At 49.6% G+C, this 23,128-nt stretch overlaps 6 protein-coding genes and 1 non-coding gene across 7 annotated transcripts; 5 read left to right on the top strand and 2 right to left on the bottom strand.

Annotated features, from left to right (window-relative positions):
* Nucleotides 1-544: 544 nt before the first annotated feature.
* B0J16DRAFT_2495 (uncharacterized protein) lies at nt 545-3,653 on the top strand. The gene has a single exon (XM_046123090.1). It carries the CDS (start codon nt 797-799, stop codon nt 3,248-3,250), a length of 2,454 nt encoding a protein of 817 aa, XP_045988224.1. The 5' UTR covers nt 545-796; the 3' UTR covers nt 3,251-3,653.
* A 402-nt stretch (nt 3,654-4,055) lies between these two features.
* Nucleotides 4,056-4,665, bottom strand: B0J16DRAFT_312934 (bola protein; the record flags this gene model as incomplete). The annotated part of the gene is made up of 3 exons (XM_046125090.1): nt 4,056-4,266; nt 4,466-4,572; nt 4,624-4,665. The coding sequence occupies 3 exons, from the start codon at nt 4,663-4,665 to the stop codon at nt 4,056-4,058; spliced, it is 360 nt and encodes a 119-aa protein (XP_045988223.1).
* Nucleotides 4,666-6,828: 2,163 nt separating this feature from the next.
* Nucleotides 6,829-9,139, top strand: B0J16DRAFT_277380 (uncharacterized protein). Its single transcript, XM_046123806.1, has 3 exons — nt 6,829-7,481; nt 7,539-7,834; nt 7,888-9,139. Exons 1-3 carry the CDS (start codon nt 7,181-7,183, stop codon nt 9,061-9,063), a joined length of 1,773 nt encoding a protein of 590 aa, XP_045988222.1. The 5' UTR covers nt 6,829-7,180; the 3' UTR covers nt 9,064-9,139.
* Nucleotides 9,140-9,287: 148 nt separating this feature from the next.
* B0J16DRAFT_2421 (translation initiation factor eIF 4e-like domain-containing protein) lies at nt 9,288-10,655 on the bottom strand. The gene is made up of 3 exons (XM_046123061.1): nt 10,175-10,655; nt 10,050-10,121; nt 9,288-10,001 (listed from the first exon to the last, which is right to left on the bottom strand). The coding sequence occupies exons 1-3, from the start codon at nt 10,379-10,381 to the stop codon at nt 9,513-9,515; spliced, it is 768 nt and encodes a 255-aa protein (XP_045988221.1). The 5' UTR covers nt 10,382-10,655; the 3' UTR covers nt 9,288-9,512.
* Nucleotides 10,656-12,197: 1,542 nt separating this feature from the next.
* Nucleotides 12,198-14,227, top strand: B0J16DRAFT_2429 (uncharacterized protein). The gene is made up of 2 exons (XM_046123065.1): nt 12,198-13,094; nt 13,146-14,227. Exons 1-2 carry the CDS (start codon nt 12,677-12,679, stop codon nt 13,964-13,966), a joined length of 1,239 nt encoding a protein of 412 aa, XP_045988220.1. The 5' UTR covers nt 12,198-12,676; the 3' UTR covers nt 13,967-14,227.
* Nucleotides 14,228-14,701: 474 nt separating this feature from the next.
* B0J16DRAFT_t48 lies at nt 14,702-14,796 on the top strand. Its single transcript has one exon. It is a non-coding gene; the product is annotated as a tRNA-Ile (tRNA).
* A 2,290-nt stretch (nt 14,797-17,086) lies between these two features.
* Nucleotides 17,087-22,996, top strand: B0J16DRAFT_2406 (uncharacterized protein). Its single transcript, XM_046123054.1, has 3 exons — nt 17,087-19,740; nt 19,797-21,207; nt 21,259-22,996. The coding sequence occupies exons 1-3, from the start codon at nt 17,463-17,465 to the stop codon at nt 22,769-22,771; spliced, it is 5,202 nt and encodes a 1,733-aa protein (XP_045988219.1). The 5' UTR covers nt 17,087-17,462; the 3' UTR covers nt 22,772-22,996.
* Nucleotides 22,997-23,128: the final 132 nt, after the last annotated feature.

The following is a 23,128-nucleotide window of genomic DNA, read 5'->3' as shown; positions in this document are numbered from 1 at the left end:
GTGTTGCGGCGCAGAAGAAGATGCCGGCCCGCACAGCTAATCACAGTTGTGCGTCGTCAAAGTCCAAGGTCGAGAACAACCTTTGGGCATCTGAGCTGGATGTAGGATGCGTGATGGCGTCAGACCCTTGCAAGTCAGCGCCCGGGAGCGGGACAGTTTGTTAACGACAGGGGGGTAGCTGGTACATGTCTAACATTTTTCACTGTCGATGGAGGCAGATAATGTTAGCACCACAGTCGGCATAATCAGTAAGGCTTGTGATAGCTAGGACTATAAAAGTGAATATTTCTCGTCTAGACCATCCTCTAATATCGTGACAACGTTTATCGCCTTCATGCTGAGCTGATGCAGTGCAGCTGAAGTTACACCCAGACAAGCAGCCCAGTAGACTCTGCACATGCAAAGTCTTGCAGAATAAAAACTCAAAAGTACCGACGACTTGGCGCTGATCGAGCACGAGCCATCTCCCGAGTACAGGCTACCACACCCTACAAAAAGGACCCCGCAGATTTCTACGCGGCCCAAAATTACCCGTCGCGTCGCGCTACAATTCGATTCTATTCGCTATATCCATCACTTCACTCGATCGTCACTACATCAAATTCCACTTTACAACAACATCTCTGCTTCTGCACGATAACCAGCTGCGTACGCATTTTGAAAATCCCCCAAAGCCAATCCTCGTGTTCCATCCGCCGATCCATTGCCCCGTCACACAACGCCATTATCAAGCACCACCACTACCACAGCCCATGTAACCTCCATCGTGACTGGTGCAGGACAGTCTCACGGTCCAATGTCTCCCGCTTCGTCCCCCTCGCGGGACGTCACGGAGCCTTTTTCCCGGCGTCGCGGCATAAACATTCCCTCCGATCAAAAGGGTCTGCTAGAGAAACAAGATTCTTGGGCAGTAGACTTGCAAAACCAGCGTCATGGGCTGGTGAATATTCCTGGCAGCGTTTTGGAAGGTGCAAAAGCAGCATATCTTGCCCAGAAGAAGAGATCACAGCAACAAACACCGCAAGGTAAAAAACGAGGTGCCAGTCCTGGTCCATCAAGGAGCAGCAATCGCAAGCGCATGCGGAATGGAGATGGAAATCCAAGCGTTTCAAGGTCGAATTTTGACAAACCACCTCAATCCTCTCCCGAAAGGTCGATACCTTGGAGTCCAAGCCCTTCCCGCGATCAGAACAACGAAGCAAACTCCATAAAAGTACTCATCAACCCAACTACGCAGTCATCAATCGCACACGAAACCCCCAAAACGATCACTGTAGGCCCACCACCGCGAACCTTAAGACCGATGCTCGAAGACCCACCGATGTCCGACGAATCTGAAGATGATATGGAAACGAGAATCCCAGACGCCCAACCTCTCCGCAACGTCCCAATTAACCGAATAGCCGTTCGTTCTCATCCATCGCAACCGACTACGCAATCTACAGGTCCCATGGCTACACCTCCATGCGCGCAACCGAGCAATCCCACGCAATCTATTGTACCCGAAACCGTCATGGCAAACAGAGCACCCTCGAAGGCGAATGGAAGTCCAGGGAAAGGGAGAGCTCGGATTGTGTTCAAACCCATCGACGTTGACGACGTTGGCAGAAAAAGGAAGAGAAGTCATCCTGAGAAGGAACGCCTCGCACCAACGATAATGCCTCCAGTAATTGATAGTTCGATGCCCTCTTCCGAATCTTGCATTCCCAACACGTACTGTGTGCCCACGACCCAGGAATCTATCAGGGAGTCTATCGAGGGAAATGAGGAAGATGACGGAGACGAGAGCGCTGAACAGATCGAGGAGATAATACCGTCAACCAACGATGAGGAGGTTCCTGTGAAGCGAGCCTCCAACCGCCGTCCAGCCTCCGCCATTAAGCCCAGGCCTGTGCCTGAGATCAGGAATATTGCGAACCAAAACGGGCCAACCGTACAACAACAAGCCAAACAACATCGGGTCCAACCACAGGCACAAGAGAAGCAGGTGCAGCAACAACCACAAAGACAAACGGCCCAGAAACCGACCACTCCACAGACGGGACCACAAGAACGAACCGCATCAACGAATTCTCGCAAACTTTTGGAAAGCAACGAGCTGGTCAGGAGATCGCAATTGCCTGTACCACCGCGCATAGCGCCGGGTGCTCCTCATGAGCCGTTCGAAACCTTTGTACAACAATATCCTAGATACGCAAGTGGCAATGATGGTCAGACAGCACCAGGCACCAAGCTATCTTTCATTGAAGCATGCCTATACTTGAACTACCTTCGTCCAAAAAGTCTGCTTCGAGACTGTTTGTATGACGATTTTATCCGAGCCTTCCCCTATTTTAAGGAATACGTGGATCGCGCCGGGAGATCAGCCATGGTCGCTATCAAATGGTTCAACAAGCAGAAAGGCCCCCCACTGTTCAACAAATACCTGGTACACAGGGGTAATCTTAGTCACATCCTGAGGTCATGTCCGGAAGAGTTCAACGAAGCGAACCAAAAGATTTACAAAAGGAAGGATGATGACGAGCTTAGTATTTATACAAGTTCAAACGATGAAGGGGGGTCGAGCGAGGAGGAGGAAAATCTATCAAGCCCCGTGTCGAAGAGGTCGAGCCGAAAGGATCTCTTGAGCTCGGCGACAAAGAAGACGAATGGAAAGACCGCGGATGACTTGCAGCCGGTTGAAACGATTGAGAGTGACACGGAGATGGAAATCTCGGAGATGCTTCCGGTCCGTGAAGCGAATCCTGTGAGGAGATCGTCTGGGGCTTCAGTTAAGAGAGCGGAGCATCATACAAGATCTAATCCCACATCTTCAGTGAGTGTGAAAACAAGGCCAGCGCCACCCTTGTCCTCCAAGGCACGTAGGACCATATTTCCCGCGCAACCTGAGTCTTCACGGGCTCAAGATATCATGACCCAAGCGCCTCCTCCACCTTCGCCCAAGATACCAGACACATCAATGCTGCCGCCCTCAACTGCGCCTAATTCTACTTCGGGCTGGAAAGCCCCCCGGCCCTCACAGTATTTGGAGACGCTCGTCAAAGGGAAGAAGGGACCCGGCTTCCACTATGGCGCCAGCTCGAGTAACAGATTCAGCTCGAGTAACCAAGTCACCTCGTCGCCGGTGCTTCTTGATGAAAAGAGACGCGACAGACTTAGAGCACATTTCAGAAAGAGTCTATCAGCGCAGAAAGCCAAAAATGGCACAAAACCACAAAATGTTAGGAGTAGCAGTGGTCAGACAAGATGATCTGATATTCGGGGGATTACTGTATTTTAGTCAGGAGTAAGATGTCGGTGGGGATGGTTAAGGATTGGAGGCCAGGCGTCGGTTGTTTTCTTGATCAATAGATACCCAAAAGTTGCTGCTGCCTGTCAGCGGCCATCAGCAAAAGTTCTCACGAAGCATGTATTACTAAAAGGGAAAACTGGAAAAGGCTGCATAGCATAAAAGAGGAGATGGAATCAATTTCGGTGGCGGAAAGAACTGTCTATTGTGCGTGGGCAACATTTTCTATGGTAAGCTAGCTGGTTCGCGAGAACCTGAACCTGGCCTAATTAAAGGACTGACAGCATGGCGATGATGCAGAAGATCAAGACCTGTAAGAGAAGAGAGTTTCCGAAGTCGCAGGTCCCTTTGTCCTTCTCCTTCTCTTCCTCCCAGTTTCCGATCATTCCGTAAACAAAATTATTCTCCCGCCGATACTGCCAGTCGTAGTCGTCTCAGTTCCACGGGGGGGTATCATGCAATTTTTCTTTTCTTGAAGTTCCCAATCTTTCAAAATATCTCGCTCCGTGGACACGACTGCTCGCTGCCCATCATCATCATTCGACGTAGATCATATGCGCCTTTAATTCCTTTCTGCTAGCCCCAATCCAATATATATTGTTTTGTTTTTGGTTTTGCTGAGAAGTTGAAAAATCCGGGTTTGGTGTTCCATTTTATGTCGTCATTCCTGGTCATTAGCGGTCATTATAGTTGTGCTTTCTTTTTTTCTTCGTGAGAAGATAATCTCTCTTTTCTGTCGCGGTGTTCTTGCTGGGTTTTGCTGAATTTACTGCTGGTCTGCTTCAGCGGCGGCGCGGGCGGCGGCTTCGGCTTCCTTCTTCTTCCTTTGGCGAGCTTCCTCCTCGGGAGTCATGGTGCGCAGCTGGAGAGCGTGGATGCCGTTCTCCTGGGCCATCTCGTCGCGGAGAAGGGCGTACACCATGCGGTGACGGGCGGGCTGCATCTTGGAGTTGAAGGCATCTGAGGTGATGACCACGCTGATTTGTCACATGTCAGTTTGTTTGATCTCATGTCATGCAGAAATATGTATGTGTATGGATGACAAGAGTGTCACGCGGGAAGGAATGAGATGAGATGAGATGAGATAAAGTGAGATATCATGATATGATGATTTCAAAGGCGAAATCTCAAGTTTCACGACTTCGCTTGAATCGTTACAAAGAGCGCAATTCTTACCGAAAGTGTGTCTCGCTAGAGGTGGTGTGTTCCATGGCCTTGTGGTGAGAGTGCAGGTGAGAGTCGTTGTAAATCTCCAAAGTCTGAGGAGTGAAAGCAGCCGTGATCTATAGTTTGTTAATATCACCTCTTACTCAAGTTTGGTCGCATATTCGTACCTTGGCGCGAATAGTATCCTCAACGGGGGTGGTGGAACTCATGGTTGAGAACTGTCGGGGGAGGCTTGAGAAGCCGAGTGCGTATCGTCGATACATTGAAAGAGGAGAGTTTTAAAAGCGGCGCGGTAAAGTCCCAAGACAAATTTGTAACAAGGTCGACTGTGGATCTGGATCAAGTCGACACAAGCAATTGCGAATTCCCCCGGTTTTAAGAGCTGAGAATTTGCAGGCGATTAAATTGAGAGGATCTTTTATCCTTTTGAACTTGATTATTCCTCCCCAGAGTGGAGCGGTAATAGATCGACAGGGCGAGTTTTATGGTGGGAGCGAGGCAGGTTTTTTGTGGTGAAGAGAGTTTCCGACTTTTTGAGTTTATGTTGTCGGTCTACAGCTACTCCAAGTGACGTGATACCGAGTCGAGAGTTTGGGTGGAAAGTCGGAGGAGGAAGAGGAGGAAGTGAAAGTGGAATTTAAAAGAAATCGGGATAGAGAAGATACAAGCGGTTTTAATATAAGTCAATGCTTGTCATGGGGAGGAGGTGTATGAATAGGAGTGCAGTACTATTATAAGCTACAAAGTAAGGTAAAGGTAAGGTACATTGACATTGACATTGCGGTAAAGTAGGTATGAAGTGGCGGAACACGTTCATTGACCAAAAGTAAAGGTAAAGGATAACACGGTCCAATCCAGTTTCAGTGACAGTGAGTGACTGATTTGTGCAATTGACAACTCAGGAGCCCGTTCTCCGTTTTGGTATCAAGTCGGTGAGGGAACGGGAACCTAAAGGGAAGAGAACGAAGCAGGCAGGCAAGGTAAGGCAAGGCAAGGTAAGGCAAGGCAAGGTAAAGAAGCAAAGACAAAGCAAGCCACTTAGACAGACATTACACGCATACCGACAGATAGTCTAATGTACAGTACAACTGCTACTGTAATTCATGAATATCAATATGTACATTACCTACATGCACTGCACTCTATTGTACCTAGCTGAAGTACCGTACACCCTCCCTTTCATCTGCAGACGGTTCGTCGCAAAGCTTCTATCCATCCTTCCATTGCCCATCCCAGCCACCGTCCAAGCTCCCTCTCTCCTATCTAACTTGACTGGATATCCAAAAGCGCGGGGTGGTTTACCGTCTTTCCAACAGCCAAAGTGGCGGACAAGTTTTCAGATCCATCACAGTGGAAAACAATCACACCCCCTGAACCTGGACTCTCCTTTTAGCAAATGATCAGCCGCCAATCTGCGTCTCAGTCCAGACGGTTGGGTCGGGCGTCGGATGGCCCTGACCGCCTGCGGCTTGGAGAGCGGTGAAGCCAGGAACAAGGGTTGATGGAAGTTTTTTTTTACTTTTCTTTGTTGTTCTTACCCTGGTAGATGTACATACGTTACGATTCACGAGGAGAGAAGTGTTACTCACATACATACAGACAGACACCGTCAGTTTGCAAAAGGCCGTCGATAACCCAATATCACTAGTTCTATATACCCCCCCCAAGCTGCAGACTTGACAGCACTGTAGGTATCCATAAGGTAGACCCAGTGGAGACCCTCTTCGACTCCCAAAGCTGGAGCTTTCTGTAGGTAAGGTACCGGCCCAAGCAGGCGGGATCTGGTGTGAGAAAAGTGACGGTACTGAAGCGGTCTCGAAGACTGCATTACCGTCTGGGGGGCGTCTTGTCAAGACTGCATGGCATTGTAACCCACCCACGTATTCGTTTCGTTTTCTCTTTTCTTTCCTTTTTCTTTTTCCTTTTTTGCTATTTGTGCGTTGTTGTTTGATGCCAGCGGTTAAAACATCAGAGAGACAAGGTCTTGCTTGACCTAGTACCTATCCCAAGGCTCAACGGTTGAGGTGTACATGTACATGTACCCAGAAAGTCCCAAGTCGTGCAACTTTGTAACGTACGTGCAACCGAACCGTGAATACAATATGTACAGTTACTTTGTGTTGCATTGCAGGCCACACACAGTCGAACGGTTCCTCAAGCCTTCCCTCCCCCCAGCTAAAACAGCCAGACACGCGGACGCATGGCTAGCTGCCGGGGTGCTGGTCTCATCCTTTAAACGAAGCAGCTCTCATTGGCTTTGTTTTTTTATATTCGCAACACACTAACTTTGACCTCCTCTCGTGGCTTCATTTGGTCTTGCGGCTTCGAGGAAACATGGTACGTACCCTCCGGGGAAAGCTGCCGTCCGTCCGCGGAACCGTGAGCCGAAGTTGAGCTTCGACGTCAACGGGAGGGAAAAAAGAAAAAACAGAGTCCACTCGTTCACTCTAGTTTAGTTAGACGTTAGACGTTAGAGCTTTCTGAAGCTTCACCTTAAACTCCATCACCAAAAAACGTTCAGCTTATGTTCATGCGCTTGCGGATCATCAAACATATTCCCCTCTTTTCTCTCTCCCCTCGACTAACCGTAGATCCTGCGTTCTTCGGCAAATGAGCCGGTGAACCTGTCGTAGCATCGAGCTGAAGCTTCGGATTGGCCTGATCTCTTTGATACCATACCTACTTTCACATCCTTGTCACCCCCGGCCTCAACGTTCGTTCGTCATGTCACTCCTCCGCTCTCTCGTCGGCCGGCGCAGTGCAACCTCCGCTTCCTTCATCAGCCTCCGTCCCGCTGCGAGAATGATCTCCACGCTACCGCGTTTACCGCTCTTCGAGGCCGTCTCTAAGCATGACCCGGAGTCCAAGGCTGTCGTCCATTCTCTCTCTGGTCACACCTTCAAGTATGGAGAGCTTCTTGGTGATGTGAGTCGCGCGAGGGATCGGCTGGCTGAAGCCGCTGGTCGTAAGGACCTCAATGGCGAGCGCATTGCTTTCCTAGTGGAAAATAGCTATGATTACGTAGGTGAGCTTAATGCATGACCCATGTGATGTGACTGTGATATTGATGATGTCCGTATAGTGACGCTTCTGGCCGCAATGGCTGCGCGCTCCATCGCTGTGCCTCTATCCCCTGCGTTCCCTGCGCCAGAGCTACAATATATTCTTAACCAGAGCGAGGCTTCATTGCTGGTCTCTTCGTCCAAGTTCGCATCTAAAGCTAAAGAGGTTCTTGCGACCGAGCTAAACACCAAGCCGGCGCATCTCGAGCTTCAAAAGCATCAAGGTGGGGGTAACCATGAAAAGGTTGAACTAGGTGATGCCGATCCAGGCGAAGCTGGTATGATGCTATATACTTCAGGCACAACCAACAAACCAGTAAGTCAACATGTAGTAATCACAAAGCCGGCATATGCTAAAGCTTCTCTTAGAAAGGAGTCCTATTGCCGCAAGCTGTCTTGACAGCCCAGTCTCGTTCTCTTGCCGAAGCTTGGACTTACTCGCCTTCTGATCATCTCCTCCATGTCCTTCCCCTTCACCACATCCATGGCACAGTGAATGCCATCCTCACACCTCTGCTCGCCGGCTCGACGATCGAGTTCATGTTCCCCTTCAACGCAGATGCCGTGTGGAAGCGCTTCTCAGCTCCCTTCCTCGCCAACGACACATCCACACCCAAGGAGAAAATCACATTCTTCACAGTCGTTCCCACCGTCTACAGCAAACTCCTCTCTTCGCACAAGAGCCTCTCCCCTGACATGCAAGAAGCTACTCGCAAGGCTATCTCACCCGAGAACATGCGGCTCTCCATCTCTGGCTCTGCCGCTCTTCCAACATCTATCAAGACTGCCTGGAAAGATCTCAGCCATGGCAACGTCCTCCTCGAGCGTTACGGCATGACCGAGGTTGGTATGGCGTTGAGTTGCGGACTCGACTTCTCAGATCGCGTAGATGCCAGTGTTGGCTGGCCACTACCATCTGTCGAAGCCCGTTTAGTCGATGTTGACACCAACGATGTGATCAAGGAAGGCGACGAAGTCGATGCGCAGGGCCGCGAGCGCTCAGGAGAAATCCAGCTCCGTGGTCCAACCATCTTCCGAGAGTACTGGCGCAACCCATCCGCAACGGCGAGTGAGTTCGTCGAGGGTGAAGATGGTAAAGGCAAATGGTTCAAGACAGGCGACGTTGCAGTCCGTCGACCAGTTCCCTCCGCCAATGCTTCCCAGTCCTGGACTAATGGTCCCCTCTACTTCATCCAAGGCCGCAAATCCGCCGATATCATCAAGACGGGTGGTGAAAAGGTGAGCGCTCTGGAAGTCGAGCGCGAACTCCTGTCTCTGCCTCAAGTCTCCGAGGCGGCAGTCGTGGCCGTGCCCAGTGGTCAATGGGGTCATAAGGTTGGTGCTGTGCTGGTACTTGAGAACGATGTCAAGAAGTGGTCAGCACTCGATATGCGTCGAGCTCTCAAAGACCGTTTGGCGAACTACAAGATTCCACAGGTGATGAAACTCGTGGATCAAATTCCCCGAAATGCCATGGGCAAGATCAACAAGAAGCAGTTGGTCAAGAGCATCTTCCCTGACGAGACAAGCGGCGATGAAAGCTAAAAAGTAAATAACTGTATAATTTTATAATCACTGGATCATGAGCAACGTGTGGCCAACTAATTAAGCAAAGTGATAGCATTTGATACTGGCTATCGAAATTTTGTGTGAAGCTATCAGATTTGGTCGATCAAAAGTACAAATCTATTTTTCTTCCCCCTTTGGTGGCTGACTTTTCATACTTCGTGATACCACTAGAGAAACAGCCCCTCCTAAGCAACGCCGGTATAATATTGAACCAAATGAAATCAAGGATAGGCATGGCCGATTCGGAATCATCCTCGCCATTGTCCAGGCCGGCAGCTTCCCTGCCCTGCCGCTTCATCATCAACCACTCGTCGACCTCTGGTAAATCGCCGAGTGAGCGGCGTCAAGTTCAGAAACGTGAAATGGTCATTATCGGATATCGTGCTAAATCAACGTCGTGCCCTCGCGTAACTAGTCGCACATTCTTAAACAACGTGCTTGGCCTTGGCCCTTGTGCTTCCAGAGTGAGCACTGTCGGTGTGACCAGAGAACTCAACCTGCTCAGTAGCTGGCAGCTCGAGGACCTCCTTGAAGCGGCGTCCAATAGACAGGAGAATGTCCTTACCCTTCTCGGAGCTACGTCCCTTTCCGCCAGCAACATCGCCCTCACCTCGGCCGGGAATGCTCTTTCCGATGGTGCGAGTCCAGACACCAACACGGAAGAAAGCCTTACGGACGTTGACGACAACACCCATGACCTCACCATCGTCCTCGTTCTCAAGGGTCTCGCCAATGGCTCCCATCATAACCTGGAGCCAAAGACGGTCGATGTCGACATTTCGCTTGTCCTTGTACTGGTAAGACCACTTGCCACCGTGCTTGTTCTGGGGGTCCTCCCACTCGGGGCGGACACCCTCCTTGAAAAGATGGTAGTCGGACTTGAGAGATAGCTCGGATACAGGGGCGACGTTGTTCTGGTAAGGTTAGAATCGTTATCGAGAATGACCATTATTTCGACTCACATAGACACCCCAAAACTCTTCAACGGAGTCGAAGGTGATAACTTCCTTAAGGAGATCATTCCAGTTGTCACCCTATCGTTGATATTAGTATTTAGATATCGTCATGCAGGTACAGTATTTCGCACCTTTCCACTCGGGGGCTTAGTGAACCAGAGAGTCCACTTGTTCTGGAGAGGGTGCTTGACGTTGAAGTTGTCCTTGTCGTGAAAAACAGTGACGGGCTTGTCGTCCTTGACGTCGGAAGAATCTTCCTTGCCGGCGGGGTCGACGGGGATGGTGGTGAGGTCGACTTGCTCGTCCATCATGGGAGTTTCTGTAGCGGCGGCGGCCATTGTGTCGGTTATTTCTCGTGAGATCGAGGTGCGAGAAGAAGGGTTTCGCGGATGGAAGATCGCGGGGCAGATTTAGGATGATAGCGGAGGCAAAGCAAGCGGTGCTGAAGTGGGGCGAGGAGAGATAAAATAGAAAGATTCAAGCAGTTCCTTCTGTTTGTAAATTTGTTTGCAACTTTGCACCAGGCAGAAGTCGCGACAATGCTAACAAGAGGGAAAGAGCCTAGAAGTGACGTTTGACGGAAGGTGCGTATAGATTGTGTGTCGCGAGGCGCAAGGTCAAAAATTCTTGGGTGCTGACCTAAAGTGGTAAAGCAAATGTTCACTTTCCTAAAGGGCTGTTGGTGCCTTGTCCTGTACCTGTTTGGCCTAATATGTGAGGCTTCAAATTCTATCCCAACCTGCTACTATCTCTAAACGTTTCAGACAAGCGATTCTCTTTCAAACTCCCTTGTAGACCAGGTATTCGCATTGATGAAACAAGGGTCAGTAACAAATATTAATTGAGGCTGAAGTCAAAGTTGAAGCTCCTTGGTTTCAACATGGGATTCACGTGCCAAGAAAGATCCTCTGTGTCCCCAATCTGAACCAAACTCCTGGGACTTTGATTTCCTGACCGGTCCCTTTCATGTCAATTCTTTGATATCCACTAATAGGAGTTTTTGTGCCAAGGCACAGAAGATAAACCGAAAACACAAGGGGTTTTCTTTCTCCTGATTTCATCCGCTTTGTCCAGGCCTCAAACACACGTGCAATGCAGACAAGATATCCACAAATAGAGTTACAAACCTGACGGTTAGCTAGCGTCAAATCGGGCCTCTACAGACTACAAATTTCAATGCAACTTAAACTGCATATGACGCAGTATTGTCAGTCACGCGGATATCTAATTCGGCAGTAGCACAAATTATACGCGTTTATTTACTCTTGGAAGTGAGCGCATTTTGGATTGTGATTCCGAAGCGCACAACTGCCAAGGTGCTGTGCCCATTCGTATCTCAAGCATGGCAATGCGCTGTCATCTGAGTAATTGTTCAAGTCATGACTACAACTCTGTAGCCCCCAATTACTCCACTTGCAAACATTTGAATGCTTCTGCAATGGTTGAATCACTCATGCCTCACACCATTTTCCATGCAGGCTGAAATCTAGACATTCCTCAAGCGCCAGTACATCGCACCGACGGCTACAGCCAAGTACTAAGCCAGCTTACACCTGAGCTAAATCAAGGGACAAAGGGAACAGCACAATGATTAACCCAACTTATACCTACAAACGGCAAAAGCGGTTTCACATAATTCCTTTCAGCCAGTCAGCTGCTTCCTCCTGACCAACTTGTGCCAACTTCAGCATTGCTGCGTCACTTCTCCCTTGGACGAGGCGTTCAAGCCATCGATTAAGCCTCAACGATCGCCCACCATGAACCAGCTTCACCATTCACAGACAAGCTTGGTCTACCAGGGGCGGGATTTAACGTGAACTCTGCTTGCCTCTATTGGTTTTTTGTAAACATCACTCGTCCCACAAAGAGAGTGACAACTGGTGCACACCCGCTTCATTACGTTTTCTACACCATGATCTTGTCCCAATGATCACCAAAGTCCCAGCGCTAGCTTCTCATGCAGGAGCTTCAGGCACTGGCTGGCCAGTCTGGAATGCGAACGCGTCTCACAGTCACGATTTCCATCCCACCCTCTGTCTCTTGAGCCCCTCATTCATGAGCCATCATCATCCGAGACCTGTGCGATCAACCGTGGGCTGACCAGGGTGGGCATGCCGATGCTTTTCGTCCCATATCGACCTAACTACTCCATTCTCCATATATAGAACAAGTTATAATAAGGCCCATCTCCCCGTAAGACAAAGAAGCTTCCTTCTCAAACACACCATCTTGAACTACCTCTTTGTTACCTATACCAAAGCTCTCTTCAGTTTACTACCAAATCACCTCTCATCATGGAACCTGAGACTCGAGCCACTTCCTTTGAGAAGGATGCCCCCAAGACAAAGGACAATGCCCCCAAGGGCAAGACCAGAAGCAATTCACTGTTCTCCATCAGCTCTGGCTTCACTTTCTTTGCTCTTCCTGGAGGATCTAGCTCGTCGTCTTTCAGGTCATCCTCTTTCCGATAAATACCCAACACCAACTCTTGTTCTGTTCTATGTCATTCGTTTATACCAAGTCATTTTGTTCAATTGTTCTTTTACGCCCGATCTGCTGGTCCAGCTACGTTTTATATCCAACGACATATTTGATACAAGTCGTTTTCTTTTTGTTCTACCTCGCATATCAGAATGAAGGAGTTACGGTCTTTCCAGCCCAATCGTCGCAGTCTTGACTTTAAAATACTCGATACAGACTTTGCAGACGAATTTTACGAAATTATATTCAACGACCTCTTTGTCGAGATCTTCGCCGTCGCTCATTCAGCCTTTCATCCTGGGGACATTTCTAAACCACCTCGGAGTTCTCTTTGGTTGAGAGAGTACCCCGAGGAATTTCTCAAATATGTCGAGCTTGTGGCTTACCCTGATGCACGCGCAGGGGCGTGGGGTAGACTTCTTAGTGATGGAAACGAGAGAGTCAACCTAATTATGGCCATCATTTACCGGGTGCTTGACCAGAAAGTGTTCTCGCCGCTGCTATTTGGAGCTAGTTCGGGGCATGATGAAGCGCTAAAGAAGATCGATACTGCACTCATCAATGTAGAAGGTGTGTAAGGTAGCACAGCATTTGTTGAACACCAGGCTGACATTAATACAGGATTCCAACGAAGTAGCCTTCGCTCTCATACTACCCGAACGTGGCTCCGAACGTCCAATGGAGAACCTCCCCGGTTTTGGGAAGAGGTTGACAAGTTGTGCACCCAGACGATGGCCATGTTACTTCCCTTCTTCACCTACGCGAAAGGGGCCATCAACTCCGACTCTATCCCCGTATCAGAGCTGTATCAACTATACCAAGCACTGCATGATGTGATTGCATTTGCTGGTTGGGCAAGTGTATGTATACGCATGTCGCCCGCTATCGTCTCAATGGACTGGACCCTTCCTGGAGAACCGTTCTCGATGGATCTCGTCAACAACTGTCACGAGGCATACGAAGCCTCAAAGAGGGCAGCGCATGATTACCATGCGCGTCTCGGCAACTTCAGTTCCCACGACAAGACTTTTGCTTCACCTGCCAGAGTCAAGATCTCAGTGACACCTCGCATCGTTCGTCACAAGCCCAACCCAAAGTCAATGGCAACCCAGGGTGTCAACTCTTACACGCTTATAGAACCTCACGTAGTATACTACGAAGGATTCTACAATAAGACGGATGAGAGTAGAGCGTTCATCAGTCTTCATGATTACATCCAGATGCTGCGGGATCGGAACTGCGTCCCACGCTATACTGCTGTGTCCATCATTGCCGTTGTATTATTTTTCCTCTTCACTTGGTTGGTTTGGTATTCTTCCTTGGTTGGGCAAGTATGGGAGATAGTGCAGGGTGTGGTACAGTCGGGACAAGACAATGGGCCTTGGGTGATGGAGGACGTCACTGACACTATACTCACTCGCACTCCTACGATGGCTGGTTAGATATGGAAGTATTTGGTTGTTGTAAATCACAGTTAGTGCCTTAGTGTGTTATATTGAAAAGGTGTGTTTTCTAGCTGTATGACTTTGAATAGTCTCGGGCGAGATATCGGTATAACCTTGATCAGTATTTTTGAGATAAACCTGGTACCGATATCTCACTCGAGACTGATCGAGGCGATACATCTAAAAAAACACACTTTTTCAATATCAACACGTTAAGCCACCATGACCGTAACTTCAACAAAATAAACTCTCTCCATCTAATTACATTACCACCTTGGTCAGTCTCTAAGGAGATATTGATATAAGATTCACGTTAAAGAAAGAAAAAAAGGAGGGGGGTTAGTGTTTAATTTGAAGTTATAGTTTAATACAATTGATAGCGATGCCCATCACCTATTGTAGTAGAATAAATACTCCGCTGAACAGTATGGTAATCGATAATGATCGACAATAAATTGCAGACATCCAACTCCAGACACTTAACCCTTGGAACAATCACGAAACCGCACCCTCAAAATTTAGAAAGCTAGCAGTAAGAAATCCAAGACCGATCCGAAATAGCATAACTCATAACTAAGAAGTTTGTCTTCTATGCGCCTGAGCAGCACAGTTTTTGACGTCTCGAAGTTATTCTGCAGGGTAAGTTCCCGGCTGCTCACCAGGTAACCAAGCGGGACATATATTCAATCAGCGGACGGGTCAACATCGGCGAATCACCGCCACAGTTGATCGGCTTCCATAGCTCAGTTGGTTAGAGCGTCGTACTAATACTTCACACCGAGTATCCGGTAATGCGAAGGTCTCAGGTTCAAGCCCTGGTGGGAGCATCGCTCCAGCGCCGTTATCAACTCTTTTTTTTTGTCGATGCTGCAGCATTCTAGTGCGTTGCGAATCGATCTTTTTGCTCAGATATTTGCGTACTGAGTGAGGCACTGGAGCGTTGAAAGTTGGTCGGTGGAAGGAAGGAAAGAAGTCGCTGTGAGGAAACGGCATGAGACGATTGGCGAAAAGCGGGACCGATCTTGATCAGATAAGATTAAGTGAATTTATGTCAGAGAACTTAACCGTCAAAGTATAAGAGACGAATCAACGTGAAGACTTTATGCAGGTATAGACTAGATTGGGTTATTTGATTTCGTCGACTTGATCTTCAGAGAACAGTCTCTCTACTGCTTTACCAATTGGTTTGGTAGAGTGACTCTCAACAACTTTCGTTGGGCTCGTCCTCATCCACAACACCACCAATATCCTAAAGCTGAGATGAAGATGAACCGACCGAAGCACTTTTTTCTTCTCTAGGCTTATTCAATCTCATATAGTTTGCGGGAATTCTCTTCATTTCGTACTGTCACAGGAAACGAGATGTATGCGAAGCATCAGCCCATATTGATGGTTTCTCTGGGTCTTTCTCTTCATGTGGGCTATAGACGAGAGGGTCCCCGATCATTGAGTCGCAGTGCATTGGAGTTTCGGGCCTCATCTTGCGTGTTTCTTAAACATGACGTTGAAAACAGCTCGCTTCCTCTTGACTGACTCGTGTGATTGACACCCGGTAGCATGGAGGCATGCGAGAAATAGTGGACTTGAACAGACCTGTGGACTCCGCCAATATGCAATGACCGCCCATTTGAATTCTAGGTGGGATTCGTACTCTTAAGGGTTTACATTGAAGCTCCTCTGGTCATCAGGAAGATGGCTATAGCAGCTTGCCATGAGTAACTATATTGCCTCTAGCGCAAGGTCCAGCAGGGTGATATCACTCAATTCCCTCTTCTCGCCAATCCAACATCAAGTATAGCCCGAGTTGGTTTCTCAGTATACCGTTTCCAAAATAAGAAGAGACAAGAAGAGCTAGCGACGAATATGGACGGCAGGCTTGAGTTTAAGCATATCAGGTAAGAAAGTGGCTGCTTATTATCTCAGACTCGTCAGATCTGTTAAGCCAAAAAGCCTATTAATAGCGGGCTGATGAACGTGGTGCAGGGACAAAGCTGCAGAGGTCAAGCTGCAGTATCGCAAACTAAAACATAACCAACCACCGAGCAGACTGGGATAACACCAGGACTCTGATGAAACAGTCGAACCGGAGAATACGAGAAATCCACGAGGTACCTTGCAGAAGCAATCGCGATCCCATCAATCAGCTGTTGGAAACGGGTAACGACGTGCAGTAACTAACTGCCGCGTGGCTTTAATTGGGAGAGGCTGGGCAAGATGTTAGTACCCGAGGATCAGCTTGTGCTACTGTACTCGATTAATTAAGGCTTGGCATACTCAAGCAATGATCGAGGGTTTTGAGTGTATGGTGTAATTATACTCGAAATATCCATCATTGATTGCGGGAAACCACTATACAGCTTACAGCAATTCAAAGTTACTCGGGCCATCCCGTGCGCCCGCACACCAATGGCCTTTCATGTTTGAAACTAAACTTATACGGGAGCTACTGAGATATGACTTCATCTTTTGAATCAATTAGTTAAATCAAGATAGAGGTATCTTAAGGTGAAGGAGAAGTAACCGAACCAAGTCGAATGTAGTATCAACAACGGATTGTCAAGAACAATGATCAATCGGTCTCCTACCTCCGTCACTTGCAGCCTCCCGTTGAGTTTGGTTAGTAGTGTCTTGCTTGTCCGGGCCCGTCCCGTGTCTCCGTTGCCAGCCACCCGCTTTTTTGGGTCTTTACTTCGGAAGAGCTTCAAGGGTAAGACACGGTGACACCCCGCCCCCAGCCATCCCCCAGCCTCAAGACGATGTGAAAACTGTAATTGACAAGATATATCAAGTTTTGGATCCTTGCTAGTTGCTTCAATTACCCCTATATCACTTTTTCTAATGTGACTTGGCTCGGCGCAAAGTGTATTCTGGGGAGATATCAACTCGGAAGCCTACTTCAGGACGACCGATTCGTGATAACGTCGAGGCTGGGAACTGATGATGAGCATGGGGAAAGCTTAACTACCAGGGTGTAAATAGCTCTTATTGAGCTTAGAGGCTCGTAATCCCTGTACAGCCGCGGCAATTTGGGATTCAAGGCAGACGAGGCCAGTTTCCAGCTTTGGGTTGCAGCTGTTATCGTTCGTATCTCTTCTCTCAACCTCCCACGTTTCTCTCCCTTGATGTTCTGGTCCCTGCAGACCGTAAGAAAATTCTTCTTCCACTTGTTCTCTCTTCACCTCCAATTCAATCCTGCATAGCATAGCATCAGGCTAGTCCGGCAGCTCGCAGGAGCCCTAGACAAGAAAAAAGGCCCCGCTAAGCTAACTGGAACTCCATCTTCTGGGCTGGGCTGCCATCCATCGCTAGCGCCTGATCAACCCAAGCTTCGTTCGCTTCCAAGCCCAAGCACAAGCAAAAAGAGGTCTCATCTTTTACCCGCCTCCAAACGTGCGATACAACGCCCGATACCTATCTCTTTTTGCTTGTCATTTTTTCGCCTCTAACGTGTTGGTCCAATCACACCGCACGTTCCTCCAACCGTCAGCCTCAAATGTCTACGCCATACTGGGGCCAATTGCCCGGGCCCAAGGTCTCCCAGGCTGGATATGCGGGCCATACCCGCCGCAGGTCTGAGTCGGACGACTATACCTATAATGCTGACCGTAGATCTTCGCTCGACGCTGCCCCAGTTCGCAAATCGAATCCCAATCGTGTTTCTTCACAAACTCAGGGCACTGAAGTTCTTTCTGAATCTACCTTTAGTCCTTATGATTCTCCTACCGCTTCTAATTTCGCTCCTCAAGGTCTAGCCCCCAGACCATCCTCTTACCGCCGAGACATTGCTGCTGGAGAGTCTTCCAAGCCTCGTTACAACAGTCGACAGCAACAAGACTACGGCAACGAGCCATTGTCACCTCCTCCAACTTCCCCAGAGGCTCCTCGCGGCCCTCCAGTGAGCTACCGCCATCCATACGGTAACGGTGGTTCTTCTTATACCCACACCGCTCCCGACGCATCTGCATCTTACAACCCTAACTCACAAGACGACGATATGGAAGACGAACAGTACCAACAGTCCTCCCAGAGGACTGGAGGTCAGCGATATGATCAAGGCCAAGGAGATTTCTCAAGACGAGGTTCGAGCGCCAGCGCATACGATCAATTGCCTAGGAGACCAACAGGCGGGTCATCAAAACGTCAAAAAGCGTACGCAGACGACCGATCACCCCTCCAAAGGCTAGAGTTGACGCTCGATAGTATGACCAAGGAGGAAAAACGCGCCCGAGTCGAAGCCGCCGAGAAACGCGCCCGAGCCAGACAGGCATTGAAGGCTGGAAAGCAGCCCGCACCCACAGGCCCGCAAGTGCAGCAATCCCATGAACGGAAACCCTCTGTCACATATAGTGAGAGGCGTCCATCAGGTGGTGGAGCTTTCTTTTCAGCTGGACAGCCTGCGGCGCACAGAGATGTGTCCCGAGACTACGCCAGGGAAGCTCAAAGAGAAAGAGAGGCACAACGCGATGTTCCACAAGACACCTACCAAGACATTCCACAGAATGCGCCAAGAGAAGAAACCGCTTCTCCGTTTGTGTACCAGGAGCTGCCTCCTCAGGTCACTGTGCAAAGAGGACCTTCGCATCGTCGTCGCAGTTCTGTTGCGCATCGGCCAGATGAGACGACTTATGGATCAGGCGCAATGCGCCAACCAGAGGAAGTTGAGTCTGCGCCTAGACACATGGAGCCTCAATCTGCTATTCCCAGAACTGTCGAGCAAAGCTCTGGTATCCCACAGCGCAACCTGAGTTTCCGTGAGCGAGCGGCTCGAGATAACGTACAGCTTCCTGAACAATCCGCGCCTAGATCACAGCCGCAACAGACCCAACCAGTCCAACAGACCCAACCAGTCCAACAGACCCAACCAGTCCAACAGGCCCAGCCAGCCCAACCAGCTCAACCACCTGCGCAAAAAAGTGGTTTCTCTTTAACCAGAAGTGGCAGCAACAAGCTCCAGAAGCCACCCCCAGCTGACCTCTACCCTCGCAGGGTATTATCAGAGAGGCACGCTCCTCACGGACACCCAATTTCAAAATACTGCCACCAGTTTGATGATGATTACTATTATGACGACCAAGATGACCTACTTCCTACTCGACAGATTCCCCAAGAGCTTCCTACTCGACAGACTACCCAAGAACTTCCTACCCGACAAAACACTCGACAGATTACTCAAGAACTTAATGACCGTTTCACTAAGGAGAAGGAACTCCCTCCTAACCCTCCACAGACCGCAGACGCAGGAAGACCCTCGATTGACTATATGCCGACTCGTCAACAGTTCCCTATGCCTGGTGATAATCAGGGCATCAAGAGACGCGTTACTGATCCTGCTCCCAGAGTTCAGTATGCCGATGAGGATGAGTTCATCCCACCACCTCAACGCAACATGTCCATCGGTACCAGGCTTCTTGGTGGTGGCAGAAAGGATGATTCAGTCTTCGCTCAGAACCAGGCGGCTGTCAGCAGAAAGGCTGAGCGAGCAGACAGCTTTTCCTCCGAAAGCTCTGAAGGACACCATGTGTCAAGAATGGTTTTCAAGCGTCCAGAGGAGATGGTCCCTGGTGATGGTCTTTACCAGCCACCCCAATGGCTAGACGAGTGGAGGAAGGGAACAACTGGTACCCTGTCTGGAACCTACCTAGAAATTGAGGATGGTCCCATTCCCATTGCTGAGCCAGACACGGACAAGGCTTGGTGGGAGCAAGACAAGAGGAAGAGCTTCTCTGCACCACGCAATGCTGCGGCTTTCGATGGCGAGTATGATGAGCAGAGTAAGTTTTACACAGGCGTTATACCGTTGGCTTTGACGTTGCTAACCCGTTTCCAGCCCCTACTCGTTTCAAGCCTGCGCTCTACATGAAGTGTGGTCCTCTTTTGAGATATTGCGGAATCAAGCGTGAGAAGGTCCCTAACAGAGCAGGAAATCTGGCCGAGCGAGAGATGTGGCGTGGTACTGTCATGATTGTCACTCAAGATTCCGAATCTTCATACGACATTGCGCCTACTCTGCGACTCTTTGTCCAAGGTCTCGACCTGCTGCCAGCACCTCCTCACAGCATCAAGGGAGACCTGTCTCCTGAGTTTGTCGACCCCATCGCTGGTCACCCCAAGGTGGGTCGCAAAGGAGAAACTCTCTATGTGCGCCCTGTAGACCACCTTCAGGAGGCAAAGGACCTCTCTCGCGATGAGACTGATGAAGGACTCTTCGAGCAAACCATCACCCCACTTGAGCTTGCCGGTCCTGACGGTCCTGCTGAGCTGCCTGGCCTGTTCTCTAACCGCAGAAAGCGCGCAGGCGCCGATGGCGAGAAGGTCCAAAAGTTCAAGGACGTCAGAGGCTTCAGACTACATGCTGAGCGTGGATGCACTTTCTGGCGTTTCAACATCGAGGTCGAACTGCGTGAGACACAGCAACGCATTGCGTACCGTATCAACCGTGGTCCTGCCACCGGTTTCTGGGTTCCTGCCAAGGGCGAGACGATGAACATGATGTTCCACAGCTGCAACGGTTTCAGCTCGAGTGTGAAGCCCGATGAGCTGAGCGGACCTGATCCTATGTGGCGCGACGTTCTGAACAACCACCAATCTCGACCTTTCCATCTCATGATTGGGGGTGGTGACCAGATCTACAATGACTGTGTCTCGAAGGAATGCAGCCTCTTTAAGGAGTGGCTCAACATCCGTAACCCTGTCAAAAAGCACACTGCTGCTCTCACGCAGGAGATGCAAGATGAGCTAGAAACCTTCTACCTGGAACGGTACTGCATGTGGTTCTCTCAAGGTTTGTTCGGCCTTGCGAACTCACAAATTCCTATGGTCAACATGTGGGATGACCACGATATCTTTGACGGATATGGCTCTTACCCCCACCACGACATGAAGTCACCTATCATGAGTGGTCTGGGTGCGGTCGCCCACAAGTACTACATGCTGTTCCAGCACCAGTCCATTCTTACTGAGATGGAGAACACTGAGCCCAGCTGGATCCTTGGTAATGAGCCTGGTCCATACATCAGTGAACTTGGTCGCAGTCTGTTCATGTCTGTTGGATCAAAGGTGGGACTTCTCGCTGTTGACTGCCGCACAGAAAGGACGGAACATGATGTTGTCTCTGATAAGACATGGGAGAAGATCATGAACCGCCTTTACGCTGAGGTCCGCCGTGGCCAGGTTGAGCATCTGCTTGTGCTTTTGGGCATTCCTATCGCGTATCCCAGATTGGTCTGGTTGGAGAATATGTAAGTGATTTCTGAAGATTATTGATAAGCATGAAGCTGACTTGTTTTTAGCTTGACCTCCAGACTTATGGATCCTGTCAAGGCACTCGGACGTACCGGTGTCTTGGGCAAGGCCCTCAACAACATCGATGGTGGTGTCGAGGTCTTGGATGATCTAAACGACCATTGGACTGCCAAGAACCACAAGCAGGAACGATCGGTTGTGGTCGAAGACTTGCAAGATCTTGCTATCGACAAGTCTCTTCGAGTCACCATCCTCAGTGGTGACGTCCATCTTGCGGCTGTTGGACAGTTCTATTCCAACCCCAAGCTTGGTCTCGCCAAGCACAAGGACCCGCGATACATGCCCAACATTATCTCATCAGCCATTGCCAACACACCACCTCCTGATCTGATGGCTGATGTGCTGAACAAGAGAAACAAGGTGCACCACTTCGACAAGCAGACCGATGAGGATATGATTCCCCTCTTCCAGCAAGGAGTCGATGGCAAGCCAAGGAACAACAAGCACCTCCTGCCTCACCGAAACTGGTGCGCCATTCGCGAGTGGCAGCCTGGTACCACACCACCACCGACACCTCCTGGATCTTCTGATGGAAGAAGTGAAAGCCCTCCTCCCAAGCAGGGTGGCCTGCTCCGAAGACTGTCACTTTCCAGGAGCAAGTCTACATCTTCCGATGCGCGACCCGACTTCAACAGAGAAACTGTTCGAGGCGGATCTCGACCCCCGGTTACAAGAGGTGGTGGTGGTCTGTTCCGCAGTTTGTCACGACGTAACTCGACAAACTCGGAGCGTCCTCCCCCCGCCAAGCTTCAGAGATCTATGTCTGTTGACCAAGCTCCTGAAGGCAAGAAGTCTGGATTCTTCAGCTTTATTCGACGACCTAGTCAGCGTCGTGCTGCTGCTGAAGAGGATGGCATGAACGGCGAATGGGAAGGTCAGGACCCCTATCCTGACCCCTATTATGATGATGAACAGTACTGGGATGAGCCTCAGTCTCCTCGTCGCGGGGGCCCTGGTCCTTCTGGTATCCGAGGTGGTGCAGCCTACGACGAGTACACCGAGGGTGACGACTCATACTTCATGGCTCGACCACCTCAGCGAGCTCAAACTGTCGGAGGGCGAGCCATGTCACACTCACGAGAGGCTGTGGGTTACGTTCCACCTGGGCCACGTCCTGGAAACTTTTACAGAACACCCACTGGCCTTTCGGTGAAGCAGAAGAAGCAGCCCGACAAGTACGCTGTTGATCTGGAGGGTGGACTGGATATCACTCTGAACGTTGAGATCAACCCCAAGGACCCTGCAGGCATCACCAAGCCATACCGACTTCTGGTTCCAAAGCTCTTCTATGACTACGAAGAAGATAATGACGCGGGAGCCGTCCCCGAACAAGACCCAGAGATGGCCCAAGCTGGAGCCGCAGAGGCTGCGGAGCCAAGTGGAATCAAGAGATTCCTCAGCTTCCGCAGCAGGAGAAAGGCTAGGAACAACCCTCCACCGGAGGCTGACGATTATAGTGAAGATGACGATGATGACATAGATGTTTATCGTGTAAGATAAGTCCAAGACGGACTATCTGCGTGTTTTTGATTTTTCTGCATATGGGTTTGAATCTTGACATTTGCCTTTGGCATTCAGATGGAGTTTGGGGATATTCAGAGATATTTGCTCTCTATTGGACAAAATCTAGTTTTTAGTACATACGGCCGTTGCAGAAAGCAGGCGTGTATAATTTTTGGCTCAGAATATGAATGAATGATGAGTTTTGATCTCTTCAGTTTATACTTGCTCACTTTTACTTGATCCTTTCATGACGACTTGAAGATGATGGAATGTAAAGGCCAAGACTAGCCCTTCGGCAAAGATTCCGTCCTGCCCCTGAAACGATACGGCCTTATTGCCGCTAAAACCCCTGAA

Source organism: Fusarium flagelliforme (genome assembly GCF_020744385.1).
Source record: "Fusarium flagelliforme strain FIESC 12 MPI-CAGE-AA-0113 chromosome Unknown B0J16scaffold_1, whole genome shotgun sequence".
NCBI classification, from domain to species: Eukaryota; Fungi; Ascomycota; class Sordariomycetes; order Hypocreales; family Nectriaceae; genus Fusarium; species Fusarium flagelliforme.
This window is presented reverse-complemented; position numbering and strand designations above follow the sequence as displayed.